The sequence below is a fragment of the Uranotaenia lowii genome, chromosome 2, assembly GCF_029784155.1.
Source record: "Uranotaenia lowii strain MFRU-FL chromosome 2, ASM2978415v1, whole genome shotgun sequence".
Lineage (NCBI taxonomy): Eukaryota > Metazoa > Arthropoda > Insecta > Diptera > Culicidae > Uranotaenia > Uranotaenia lowii.
The window spans coordinates 420,835,675-420,850,473 of NC_073692.1; the positions used below are offsets into that span (position 1 = coordinate 420,835,675).

Genomic DNA, 14,799 nt, shown 5'->3' on the forward strand with positions numbered 1-14,799 from the left:
GCAAAGATATGGATGAATAAAATTTCCAACTTTGAACCTACTGTTCCTATTTTGGTACTGGATCGGTTCCTTTCATTCGACCTAGAACTAAAGTTCCTATAAAAAGTATGATTTTCGAAAATATCTAAAAAAAAATTCAGGAGGATTCAGGAAGAATAAGAGTTTATTGTGTGTATAGGCATATCTTTATTCTATGCCAGCAAAATGAATTATTAACAATTTGCGGCATTTTAGAACTACAGTAGGCTCTAGGTCCAAAGTAGGAGCACTCACCCTATCTCGGTTTTTTGATCGCCATTAGTGTACTACACTTTAAAGCATAACTCAAATGCTCTATATTTCATCAATCAACTTTCTTCGACTAAACTGCCACAACACTTGCCGATACTCAAAGAAGTTTAATTTGTGGAATTCTCGAACCTTTCGAATAATTGAACTTGATTTGGGTCTTTAATATTGGCAAATATGTGTCAAAATCCTGTACCGAGGTTGAGAGGATCTTTTGTGTATTCAGCGTCTATTTGCCATGGGAGCCCCCTTTACTGTGATGGAAGTGGTCTTTTCGTACACTGCATGGAATTGCTGGGATAAAAATACATTTTTATCATTTATTTTTATATTTTACGTCGACTTTATATAGGACCCCACCTTTTCAGAGAAAGGAGGGCTTTGTGACTTATCAGGAAACATTTCTGGCCCAAAACCCGTTTTACCAACTTTCACGACAATCGATTCAACAAATGACACGATAACACTTCTGCATATGAAAAAAGGCACTAGCTAGTTTCATTAAGTCATTACGTCATTGCGCAACGAATAGAACAGGTCTGGATTAATATTTTCCAGATCTCGCATGACTAAAATCACAATAACGAAACAACAGAACTATGCTTAACGTACACAAATGCGCACGAACGTTTGTTGTCGACAAACCGAGCGAACTTGCTCGCATCTTTCTCTTTTTTCCCGTTTCCTTGTGCCAACTACTACAACTTTTAGCCACACCCCGATGCGTTCTCGGTTCAGGGTTGCCAATGCCTGATTTTTCAGGATTGGCCTGATTTTTTAGAGGTTTCACTTGATAAGCCTCCGATTACCCTTATTTTTTGAAAACCAGCCTGATTTTTGTGAATATGATGGAAAATGGGTAGTGCGGAACTACATTAAAGCCATTAGTGGAAGTCAAAATTTGGATTGACGATCAAAGTCGACTGTACTTTGTAAACAATCAACATGGAAGCCGAAAGATGGGAAAAAATCACGGTATAAATAGACAAGGTAGGCTACTAACACGAGTAAACAACTCGTTTGAATGTAAACAAGTGACGTCATTACTATCTTCGAATAGCGTGCCAGGCAAAAAGTTATCCGCGCGTAAGAGAATGCTGCATACGCCGAGGATCACTAGATGGATAGTAATGACGACATAATCGGGAAGATATCACCTTATTACCTATATTGTACACCGTGGGAAAAAATTGTGCACTGTTATTTTGAAAATCCATTGTGATCAGCATCTAGTAGGCTAGCTAAACAGCTGAAATTGCCCAGAAATACCGCATGGCGGAGTAAGGAAAAAATGACGACGATTAGGAAACCTCAAGCCAGCAATCGTCGGAGTGGAACTGTCAACAGGAAACGGTAAGATTTTGAAGACGATTAAGGGAAATTCCAATCTGTCGGACCGTGATTTGGCCAGAAAATTCGGTGCTGCCTGTGGAGTCCCGGTTCTGGACCCTATTGAGGTCCAAATCCAGACTGCCGCACAACTGACCTGATGACTACCTAGATACAATAGAGGTCAGTTGTGCTAGCGATTGCTCACCTTCGTTTACGTACTTCTTAGCTCTCAGATACTCTCTTTCATCGTGAGAGCAGAGGCATATTCCAGGATGCCACATTCTCCCCTTTTTTAATAATTGCTTAGTTATTTTTATTGATAATATAATGGGCTGACTCGGCTCTTAATCTATTACCGATGGCCATGGGTTGAAACCCGGCTTACAATCGGCTGCCATAGGCTAAAACCCGGCTCTTAATATTTTACCGATGGCCATGGGCTGAAACCCGGCTTACTATCGGTTGCCATGGGCTGAAACCCGGCTCTTAATATTTTACCGATGGCCATGGGTAAACCCGGCTTACTATCGGTTGCCATGGGCGCTGAAACCCGGCTATGTTAATATATTATTTTATTTTTATTTTCTGTCTCGACGGCCATGGGCTGAAACCCGGCTCACTATCGATTCAGTATTTCAGGTTTTATTTTAATCTCAAATATATTACACTCACTTTAATCTCAAATCAATAACACTCTTTAACAGTGCTGCAAATTTTCAGTGTCAGTGAGAAATTATCAGCTGACTTTATTGCAGTGTATCGGTCAGTTCAATTCCAACTAGATTCATACGAGAATGAACTGAAAGCTCAGTCCTGAAAGCTCTCTGCACACTCATTCACCAATCGGCAACATCGGTGCTTAGTATACATTCAGGCTCTTTGCAGGTTCATGAGGTTATCCAATCTTCATTTTCAGTTTCAAGCGAACATTGCTGAAGTGAAAAAAGCTTCCTTCTATTATCATTAAGTTTAGTTGAATGGGGACAAAGATTGTTCGACTCGCTAGACATGCGCAAATTTCAGAATTACTGCTGAGATCGCTATTTTTGAAGGATTCTGATAAAAAATACGTCTGTTTCAAATGGTGTGAAGAGGTGGGAAGGTTTAGAAAAGAGTGTTCGGGTTGGCGAGACGAACGCTGGCGAGGGAGCGTGTAGACGAATGTGGGGGACATAATTATGACAAAAAGTTGGCAATAAAATGACAAAACATGACAAATGTGGTAAAAGTATGACAAAATTATGACAAAAAAAATCTGACAAATAGAAATGAAATTTACAATACAATGGAAAAATATTTACTAACACAACTCTGTCGAAAATATGACAAATCTGATTAAAATGTGACAATATTTTAACAAAAATATGACAAAAAAGACAAAATCATGGCAAAAAAAAAATGACAAATGTCGTAAACAATTGACAAAAATATGACAAATATAACAAAATTAAGCGTGGTAAAAATTTGTTTGAAAATTTGATATCAAAAGAACAAAAATACGACTATGTCGTCAAACTATGTAAAAATTGGACAAAATGATTAAATATTACAAATCTTCCAGATTGTTGTCATTTTTTAACCACATAAATAATTTTATTGTCAATTTTCTGTGATAATTTTGTTTTAATAATAAGATTTATGTCATAATGTTGTCTTATTTTCATCACAGACTTTGTCATAATTTTATAATTTTGTTGTCATGTTTTGTCATTGTATTGTAAATAATTTGCTTCATTTTTGTGTTATTTTTCATATTTTTATCACATTTGTCACATTTTTGTCTCATTTGTCGGATTTTTGTCTTATTTTTGTTGTGTTTTGTCATTTTATTGTCAATTTTTTTTATCATATTTATGACATAATTGTTTGACTGATGTCATTTTATTGTCAAATTTTAGTCATATTTGTCGGATTTTTCTCATACTTTTGTCAAAATTTTATCATGTTTTCAACATATTTATCACATTGTGTAATAATTTTGTCATTTTTTGACCTCATTTTATTATATTTTTGTCATTATTAATTATCATAAATTCAATTTTTTTTTATATACATCCATCCTCTTGTCCCGCTTCAAGTAAACGTATAGTCTCAGCGATTTTCAATTCGCGTTTTCTTTTTGAATCCCAATTCATAATTTGCAAAAATGGCAAAAACAAATGCTTACTGAAATTATCAGCAACTTTCGCTGACACTGATTGAATGCTTAAGCTGCAGTCACTGATCAAAAACACTAAGTGACAGAAATGCCCAAGCGAAAGACGCTTTCGTAGCTTTCGAGTGAAACAAGTTAGTTCGGGTTTACGAGTGAGCTTTCTACTGACTGATAGACACACTCACACAGCTTTCTGTAGGCACGAGGATGACCGAGCCGATCAGAAGCTTTTATATTTGTTGACTTTTCTATTCCGTTCATTTCAGATGAAGCTTTTTACACTGATAGAAAATCAGAGTCAGTATCATTCGTGCTTGAAGATAATTTGCAGCACTGCTCTTTAATACAATCCGATGTACAGGGTTTACCCATTGAGGATATTTAATCTCAAATATTAAAACATGTTTGCATTTTTAGGCAGTCAGATTTTACTTTGCCTGAAAAGGCCGCTCTTTGCCCTAATGGACAGTCAGAACTCCCCTGGCCTTATTGGGCGGTCGAATACCTCATTGCCCTATAGGGCGGTCAAATACCTCTTTGCCTGTAGGGCGGTCGAATACCTCTTTGCCCTAAAGGGCGTTCGGATCCCTCGATGCCCAAAGGCTTTGTATGACCAGTGCTGGGTTTCCCTCAAGCACTGGCCCATTCCTCCCTCCTTCCTCAGAGGAAATGCAAAAACACTGGCATGGATCGCCAATGTGGAGTCCCGGTTCTGGACCCTATTGAGGTCCAAATCCAGACTGCCGCACAACTGACCTGATGACTACCTAGATACAATAGAGGTCAGTTGTGCTAGCGATTGCTCACCTTCGTTTACGTACTTCTTAGCTATCAGATACTCTCTTTCATCGTGAGAGCAGAGGCATATTCTAGGATGCCACACTGCCCATAGTACCGTAAGGAGAATTCAACTCCGGGATGGAATCAAGTCGTATCGAGCTGGCAAATAACCAAATCGGACCTTAAAACGGAATAGTGTTGAAAAATCCGCACTCGAAAGCAAAAAACTAAAGTTACAAATAAGATAATGACAGCGAAACTATACCAAACAGAGTGTCTCCGAAACGAAAAAAAAACAAATTTTGCCGTTCATTCTATCCCGTAATGTTTTGGCCAGATTGGGCAAGCTTTCATTACAGCAAAGCCGTTCAAGAATGGTATGCAGAGAAAGGGGTCCAGTTTATTCCGAAAAACCTTACCCCACCTGACTGCCCCTAGTTCCACCCTATTGAGAATAACTGGGCAATCATGAATAGGAGACTCAAGGCAAAGGGAAAGAATGAAGAAAACGCATCATTTGTATAAAAATGATCTTGAATTCAATAATAAATAACTTGAATATCTACAAGCTATTGTTTTTGTTCCAATTCTATCTAAAGCTTTAATGTATTGTGAGCCTACTTGGTTGAATAGTTCTACTCAATTCAACTGTTCGGTACGAAGAAAAACTCGACAAAGCGCGCCATCTGGTTCTGAAATCAACATAGCAGCAATTTACCGTACCCCTCGTCCGTCAACAATCGAGCTTCGAGCGAAAAGGGAAAAACGCAAATTTCGACCATTTCTGAAAAGCTTGCTGCACTTCCGCCAAAGAGAACATAAAAGGAAGACTCTGACAGCCGCGTGTTCTCTATTCTGATTGGCCAGCGAGAACAACCACATCAGCTATTTTTGTTTACATTCCTACCAGGTTAGTGCTATCAGCGAAGAAAGTTTATTTTATAAGTTAAGCTAATTTGAAGTGAATAATTAATACTATTAAGACAATAAAAGTGGACTATTAATACTTTACGAAAGTTAATAAAGTGTTATGAACTCATACTTACCGTGTTACCTGAAAAGTGAACCTGAAAGAAAAGTTAATACTTACCTGTGACCGCACCCCGAAGAAATTTATACTTACCGGCGACTGAACCTGGAAAAGAAAGGTGAATTACTCGACGTTATCCGCTTCCTACCGCTGCTATCGACATCTGGTCCTTCGAGCCGGATGTGCGTCGAACTCCGCGCATCCTAGAACACTTCTGAAGCCTTCATCTTTTCCGGAAAAGCGAATCACGTGTCCGGAACACTTCAACCAAAGCGATACTTACCTGTTGCACGTCGATCGCTATCCGCATCCTGAGCACGATCCTGTTGGAATTAATAAATACAAGGCATTGAAAAGCCTTGCAAAAGGTTAGTAGTATTCCAATATTCTTACTTTTACCCGTTTTGTGCTACCTGGTCGCTTTTGCAGACCACCATGTCCAACGAACGTCGACTGAAGAACCTGAAAACCCGGCAGAAGAGTCTGCTTGCATCGTTCTTCAACATCAAGGCCTTCGTGGAGGCCTACGAAGAAGAGCAGCATGAATGCCAGGTACCCGGTCGACTCGAGCACCTGGTTACGCTATGGAACGACTTCAATGCGGTGCAGGCGGAACTTGAGACTTTGGACGAAGCAGAAGTCGACAATCACCTGAAGCAACGGATTGAATTTGAGTCGTCGTTTTTCGAAGTGAAAGGTTTCCTGCTCTCTAAAAATAAAAGCTCTCCGTCGCCGCCCACTCCTTCCTCTTCTCATTCTACGCCACACGTCCCTGCTTGGTCATCGCACGTACGCTCACCTGACGTCAAACTTCCGGTATTTAATGGCAACATCGACAGTTGGTTGAACTTCCACGACTTGTTTGTCTCGCTGGTCCACTGCTCTCACGAACTATCTAACATCCAGAAGTTCTACTATCTTCGTTCTTCTCTATCCGGAGAAGCTTTGAAACTTATTCAAACCATCTCAATTAGCGTAAACAATTATCTTGTGGCTTGGACCTTGTTGGTTGACCACTACCAAAAACCAGCAAGATTGAAGCAATCTTACGTGGACTCACTCTTCGAATTTCCATCCCTGAAACGCGAATCTGCTATAGAGTTGCGCAATCTCGTCGAGAGATTTGAGGCGAACGTAAAGGTTCTCAAACAACTTGGCGAAAAAATCGAATTTTGGGACATACTTCTCATTCGAATGCTCAGCATCAGACTAGACCCTACAACGAGACGCGACTGGGAGGAATACTCTTCGACTCTACCTTCAATTTCCTTCCCCGATCTGACTGGTTTCATCCAGCGGCGTGCAAGCGTTCTTGAAACCATCGGAAAGAACATCGAACAGATGCCGAGCAACGTAATCAACAAAAAACCTTCGCAGCGGCCAGTCACCAGCCACGGAGCCAACCAATCCAGCTTCCGCAAATGCATATCCTGTTCTGAGCATCATCCCCTGTATTTGTGTTCTGTTTTTTCGAAGCTGAGCCTTGAAGAGAAGGAGAAGGAAGTACGTCAACATCAGCTATGCAGGAACTGTCTACGTAAAGGTCATCACGTGAAGGACTGCTCATCCACTAGCACCTGTCGGTACTGCCGAGGTCGTCATCACTCTCAAATCTGTACCAATGGAATCTCCGGAGACTGCAACACAACCAAGCCAAGACAACCATCGAAGCCCACGAACGAACAGCCCTCTGTATCGTTACCTGCCGCTCTCAAAGACACTCCATGTTTTGCTGCAGCTAAAGGCATCCGTAAAAATGTCCTCTTGGCTACAGCGGTACTAATTCTTATCGACGACAACGGCACGGAGCACTCCGCTCGAGCACTTCTCGACTCTGGCAGTGAATCGTGCTTCATCTCTCAATCGTTCTCTCAACTTATCAAAGTTCACCGCCAGAAACTCAACTGTCCCATCATCGGAATCGGTCAGTCCATCACTCAAGCTCGTTTCAAGGTTCGATCCACCATCCGCTCACGTGTGGGTCAGTACTCCGCCACGTTAGAATTCCTCGTTTTGCCGAAGATCACTATTGACCTCCCTTCAACGTCCGTAAACACATCAACCTGGAGCACTCCATCTGGGATAGAGCTTGCCGATCCATCGTTCTACAAATCAAGTCGAATTGATCTCATTCTGGGTGCCGAAATCTTTTTCGACTTAATCAAAACATCGGAAAGAATCCCGCTCGGTGATGGCCTACCAACGTTAGTCAACTCCGTTCTCGGTTGGATCGTTACCGGCAAAAATGAGGAACCTCGCACTTCAATTCGTCCTGTCGTGGCTAATTTGGCTAACATCAGCGATCTCAACCAGCTAATGGAACGATTTTGGTCTCTTGAAACCGACGACTCATCACCCAACTACTCCGTTGAAGAAGCAGCTTGCGAAAATCATTTCCTGCAACACGTTTCTCTTCATGCAACGCTCTTCATGCAAGCTCTCTGGGGATTAAAAAACGACGACGGTACATCCTGGGACTGGGACCAACAACTTCCACCTACGGCCATAGACTTTTGGCAAACATACCATTCACAGCTTGTTCTGCTCAACGACCTTCGTATAGACCGCTGCATTCTATGCTCGAATCCCTCCACAGTGCAACTGCACATCTTTTCCGACGCGTCTGAGCGTGCTTACGGCGCATGTGCCTACATCCGTTCAACAAATTCATCTGGTATCAACGTCGCACTTCTAACAGCAAGATCCAAGGTAGCACCTCTAAACCGCCAAAGCATTCCTCGCCTCGAACTCTGCGGAGCCCAAATCGCCTCGGAGTTGTATCAAAAGATCATCACATCGCTTCAACGTCCCCTTGAGACCTTCTTCTGGGTCGACTCAACCACCGTCATCCACTGGCTCAAATCACCACCGTCCACTTGGGTAACATTCGTCGCTAATCGAGTCTCGAAAATACAACTGGCCACCGAAACCTGTTCTTGGAACCACGTCCCGGGATCGGAAAACCCAGCTGATTTGATATCACGGGACATGCCAGCAGACGCCCTTCTTCAAAACAACCTATGGTGGAAGGGGCCAGACTGGCTGAAACACGACGCTCATCAATGGCCATCGCAACAAATTACTCCGATTCAAAACGCCGACATTCTCCGAGAAATCAGAAAAACACCAGTTACCGTAATCACCGCAGCATCTGCAGAATCATTCATCGACGAACTCACCGGTCGATTCTCCTCCTTTCGTCGGATGATTCACACCATCGCCTATTGTAAACGGGTCACCAGAAACCGTAGGGTCAAAACAGCAACATCATCCAGCAGCAAAGTTCTCACATGCGAAGAAATTGAAGAAGCGGAACACGTACTCATCTCGCTCGTCCAACAACAAGCCTTCAGCAACGAATGGATCAACCTACACAAGGGGAAATCTGTCCCAACAAAGTCTCGCATCAGATGGTTCCATCCGTTCATATCCGACGACCAGCTCATACGCATCGGCGGCAGGCTCGATCAAGCGCAACTGCCGTACAACACCAAACATCAAGTTCTCCTCCCTGGCACGCATCGGTTTACCAAACTACTGGTCGACTATTACCACCGAAAACATCTCCACGCAGCTCCACAACTCCTAATCAGCATTCTTCGAACCCGGTATTGGGTATTAGGGGCCAGGGATCTGGCCAAAAGGGTCGTACACTCCTGCGTCATCTGCTTCAGAGCACGGCCAAAACATCTCGAGCAATTCATGGGTGAATTGCCGGCAGCACGCGTCACCATGGCCCGTCCGTTCTCAATAACCGGCATCGACTACTGGGGACCCGTTCTGATTCAACCACAACACCGGCGAGCCGCTCCGAAAAAGGCTTACGTGGCAGTTTTCGTGTGTTTCTGCACCAAAGCTGTCCACCTTGAGCTTGTCAGCGACCTCACCACAGCAAAGTTTATCCAGGCCCTGCGTCGTTTCGTTTCTCGCCGTGGACTTTGCTTCGAAATTTACAGCGACAATGGCAGAAATTTTGTGGGGGCGGCAAATGAATTGCGACAACTAGTTCGGAGCGAGGCCCACAAACAAGCATTGGCTGAGGAGTGCACAACGAACGGCATCAGGTGGCACTTCAATCCACCGAAAGCTTCACATTTCGGCGGTCTCTGGGAGGCCGCAATCTATTCCGCCCAAAAACACTTCACTCGTGTTCTCGGAAGCCACACTTTGCCCTACGATGAGATGGAAACCCTACTCATTCAAATCGAATGCTGCCTGAATTCACGACCAATCTCACCGTTGAGCGATGATCCTTCGGACTACGACCCCTTAACACCCGGCCACTTTCTCGCTGGGACTGCCCTGAAAGCTGTTCCACAGGCTGATGTTTCGACGGTTCCATCCAATCGGCTCAAGCACTGGCAGCAAACACAAAAGCTGCTACAAAACATCTGGAAACGTTGGCATCTGGAGTATGTTTCCACCCTGCAGCACCGTTCGAAGTGGTTAAAATCACCCGTCATCATCGAAAAGGGCCGCTTAGTAATCCTTAAGGACGAGACTGCTCCCCCGATGACTTGGAAACTAGCCCGAATTATGGACTTGCATCCTGGAACCGATGGAATAACCAGAGTGGTTACGCTTCGCACATCAGCTGGGACCTTCACTCGCCCGGTGGCAAAAATTTGTTTGCTGCCTGATGAACACACTCCAGTCGAAACACCAACACTTTGCATACAAAATCCAGCCAATTCCACTTCCAGCGATGAGATCCACAACACCGACGATTGTTCCAGCAGCACCACCCTGAAATAAATAAATTTCAAGGCATATTTCTTCATGGACAAGGTGAGAATCTGTCCAGCTAATTTTAATAACATCATGTAGGTCTACGCTTTTGTTTTTGTTTTTCCATGAAATTTCATCGATCGCTTGAGGGCCGACAACTGACAGCGCACTTCATCGACGAGGCCGAGGGAATGCCCGCTAGTTCATCCAGTTCATCGATTTTCGTCAGAAATTGAAATTTCTGAAGGGGCCAGCATGTTCGGTACGAAGAAAAACTCGACAAAGCGCGCCATCTGGTTCTGAAATCAACATAGCAGCAATTTACCGTACCCCTCGTCCGTCAACAATCGAGCTTCGAGCGAAAAGGGAAAAACGCAAATTTCGACCATTTCTGAAAAGCTTGCTGCACTTCCGCCAAAGAGAACATAAAAGGAAGACTCTGACAGCCGCGTGTTCTCTATTCTGATTGGCCAGCGAGAACAACCACATCAGCTATTTTTGTTTACATTCCTACCAGGTTAGTGCTATCAGCGAAGAAAGTTTATTTTATAAGTTAAGCTAATTTGAAGTGAATAATTAATACTATTAAGACAATAAAAGTGGACTATTAATACTTTACGAAAGTTAATAAAGTGTTATGAACTCATACTTACCGTGTTACCTGAAAAGTGAACCTGAAAGAAAAGTTAATACTTACCTGTGACCGCACCCCGAAGAAATTTATACTTACCGGCGACTGAACCTGGAAAAGAAAGGTGAATTACTCGACGTTATCCGCTTCCTACCGCTGCTATCGACATCAACCATTAGCTATTTATTTTATTTATTTATTTATTTACAACATAACAAATACATTACATACATGAGATTTGTTTTAAAACTCAATGGCATTGCCTTTTAAGGAGTTGTATGGAAAATGTATTAAATGTATTTTCTGTAAAGATAACTTGTTGTCGTTAACTAATTATTAGTAAAGTGTTTTTGAACGAATTACTTGCGGTAAATGTCCTTGGGAATCTTTTCGATTTGTGAGACGACATGATTTGAAATCTTTTTTAACCACGATATAACCTTCGTTAACACGTTCGTCGCCATAGACGTGTGACGGGTGTATTTCCTGGGGGGGGGCCCGTCACATCAAAAAGCGCGTGATGCTCTCTTACTTAAGTTATCCGCTCAGTTTAGCCACACGTTGCAAATTAAGGAGTTCTTCCCCTTTATTTTATGGCTCCGAGAATTTCTTTGGGCCCGGCTAGTAAAACCAGTAAAACTACCACGTTAACACGTTCGTCGCTACGCTCGTTTTGGTAGTTTTACTAGCCGAACCCAAAGTAATAGTCGGAGCGACAAAATAAAGAAGAAGAGCCCCAGCTTTGCAACGTGTGGCTAAACTGAGCGGCTAACTGGAGTAAGAGAGCGTCACACGCTTTTTGATGTGACGGGGCCTCCCAGGAAATACACCCGTCACCCGAATATGAGTCCCATGGCGACGAACGTGTTAAACTAGTTTAAATTTCATAGATCTAATCGGTCGGTCCAATTGGACCTGACAAAAAAGAACATTTCGTGTGATTGCAATGTTTTATTTCTTTGATTCCGTTTTCTGTAAATTGGGTTTTCTAAGACAGGAACAATAGATTTCAGTAATCAAACAAATTTTTTTTTAAAGACCACACACACACATACAGGATCTCAGTGAAACTTCATGTTCATTTGAAGTGATCTAAATTCTACTTAATTCTAAAGCGTACATCTTTCAAGGATAAAATGACTAGCATCTTACTAATGCTTACACCACCAGCCCACAGAAAAAGTACTGAGTACCTCGTGACCGAGGCTCTATCTGATGATCTCTAGCTTAGAAGACTTAAACGCAATCCTCTATGCCACGGTCTGCTGCGAAAAGATTGGCAAAAAGAGTAGCCCATATTAACAATTCACTGTTTTTGCAATATTGACGTTGTTGTGCATTGGGTTGACATAAAAATTTGCACTGAGGGGGTTTTCAGGCAATTGATTTGGCTGTCATGAAAAAGTTTAAGAACCCAACCCTATAAACGACTTAACGATTTTTTTCCAAAAACCTTCCTTCAATACGCATATTGACCCGCTTTATTTGCATAACAATGCCGCGAAAATGGCAGATATTTATGAACATGACGACCTCTTCCATTGCACGATTATTCAAAACAGTACTTTTAACACTAGAAAGACCTCACCAGTCAAAATGACTGGTTTGTCACTTTGTTTGTTGGATATTTTTCATTTGCTTCATTTAAAAAATTCACAAAAAATACGGCTTTTCATAAGTTTTGAATTTCTTTAAATCTGTGTATTTTTTATTTCACTAGCTCTTATAATAAGCGAAATAATTTTCACTATGGGCACTCGGACCGTGATCAGTCAAAATTACTGGTGAAATTCACAGCTCTATAACTCAAACAAGATATAAAATTTGCGCTCGCTTTTGGTTTTGTTTGCAATATACATTTAAAACGATGAGCCCTAGTGGATTTTTGGTGTGCAGAAGTTTGTAAGTCATTATAATATTATTGATTTTCATAGCAAGGTCATTGGTGAGAAAAGTTCTCGGATTTACCGTAGTGTGGCGTTTCAAGCACTTGACTCCCAATTTGTTGCTCAACTATCATCAAACATTCCATCAAAATTTAGTGAACTTTTTTAAATTTAATACAATACCATCAGAGTAATTTGGGTAAGTTTAGGTGTTATACTAAACAGTATGCATAAAATAGCTATGTATTGCTGTAATATGTCTTCAGAAACATATTTTTTCATGATCTTTTATTTATGTTATGAAACTGATAAATTTGAATGTTTTATCAACATGGGTGAACGGATTGACCGCAAATTCGCCGTATTAAATTATATAGTATAGAGTGAAGTAGTTCTTTATTGCAGACAGATATACCCTTTACGCGATACCAAGCACCGTTAGAATCGTCGTTTCATGATATTGAATGGTCGCCTGGCTACCTCAACACTGATTTCACACCATCTAAGCCATCGTTAAAGTTCGTAAGATGATCAAATATAATAAAAGCAAATGCTATTTTTAGAGTTAAAAACGGACATACTAACATGTATCTCAAGATTTTTTGTTCCCCTTACTTTAACAACTTTCATCATAACACAAAATATGTTTGAATCAGATGTTGGTTAACGAAAAAATTTAAATCAGTTAAAATGTCGTTTGATATGCATGGAAAGTAACGGTACAAAAATATTAGTAAATTTTTTTAACGGAATTCTCACTTCGACTGAAATTGTTCATTGCATCTTCAGCAATAAGATGCAGTTTGAAGACTTTAAATTTAGTGCTTTAGGAGTTTTTGAACAAAACGGTCCCTTTTTTTCATATTTTTTTCCATACAAATTTTGAATTTTCTGTCAAAAAGCATTTCAAATCCTAGAATCCAAATAGAAATTTTTTGTCTCGATTTTGACCAGTCTTGTTTATATAGCCATTAAATATGATTTCTAAAACAAGGACTTGATACTTACTTGATTATTTCGTTGACCTCTTCTGGTTTCATAACTGACTTCCTCTTAGTAACAGTTATTCCATATTCATTCGTCGTTAGGGTATTTTCTGTGTCATAGTCGATGGATGCGCAGGCAGGCATACAGTTGCAGCTTTTTGAGTCGTCGGCTGCCTCATCGATCGATTCCTCGAACTGTTGCTGTCCAGCTCGTTCCATACATTGCTTCTCGTGCATTCCACAAACTCGCATCTTTGCAGTTCGAGGCATAGAAAAGCGAACACAGCCACACATTTTCAGCGTATAGTTGGTGAGGCATTCGAGCTCACAATTGCTCTGTTCGTATTCGTTGAAGAACATTAGGCTTCGCTCATCGGAAAAGTAGCAGTGGCGTATTACGGGACTGAAGCTCTTCAGTTTTGGGGAAGTGGTTATGATCCGGGGTCGAATAGATACGGTCATATCACGCTTCGGAGAAATTAAAATAAAGTTTTTAGCAACCCGAGGGTATACGAATGGAGGATGAAGGATCAGTTTGAAGCCTTGAGAAGAACGACAGTGTACTTCGGCGTATTTGTAAAAGGTTGACAAATCTAGCGTCATACCAGCTTTAGCTCCGGATCCGATAGCTCTGATGGGGTATGTGTCTTTCTTAGCACCAGGTGTGTATCCTGTCTTGTAAGTCCAGTTAGCTAATGCTTTCGTTTCATTGAGGTAAATATAATCGTTATGTAGAACGCTCGGTTTGAACATGTCTTTCTGAGAGTAGCCATTCATCGTGTAACAGATGCCATCTTCAGTGAGTGTCTCCGTAAAATCATTTTTACAATCCAATTGGAGAAGCCTGCACAGCAATACTATCGTATATCCTTCTGGAACAAGTCGTTTTAATACTGATAGAACATCTACAGTCGAATTAAAAGCGAGATACCGCTGCTGAAATAGCTCATGTGAGTGGAAAAAACCATCACAAATCTGCAAAA

At 41.5% G+C, this 14,799-nt stretch overlaps 1 protein-coding gene across 1 annotated transcript; it reads right to left on the minus strand.

Moving 5' to 3' along the window:
- Positions 1–13,834: 13,834 nt before the first annotated feature.
- On the minus strand, positions 13,835–14,593 carry LOC129743461 (pickpocket protein 28-like). Its single transcript, XM_055735498.1, has one exon. It carries the CDS (start codon positions 14,591–14,593, stop codon positions 13,835–13,837), a length of 759 nt encoding a protein of 252 aa, XP_055591473.1.
- Positions 14,594–14,799: the final 206 nt, after the last annotated feature.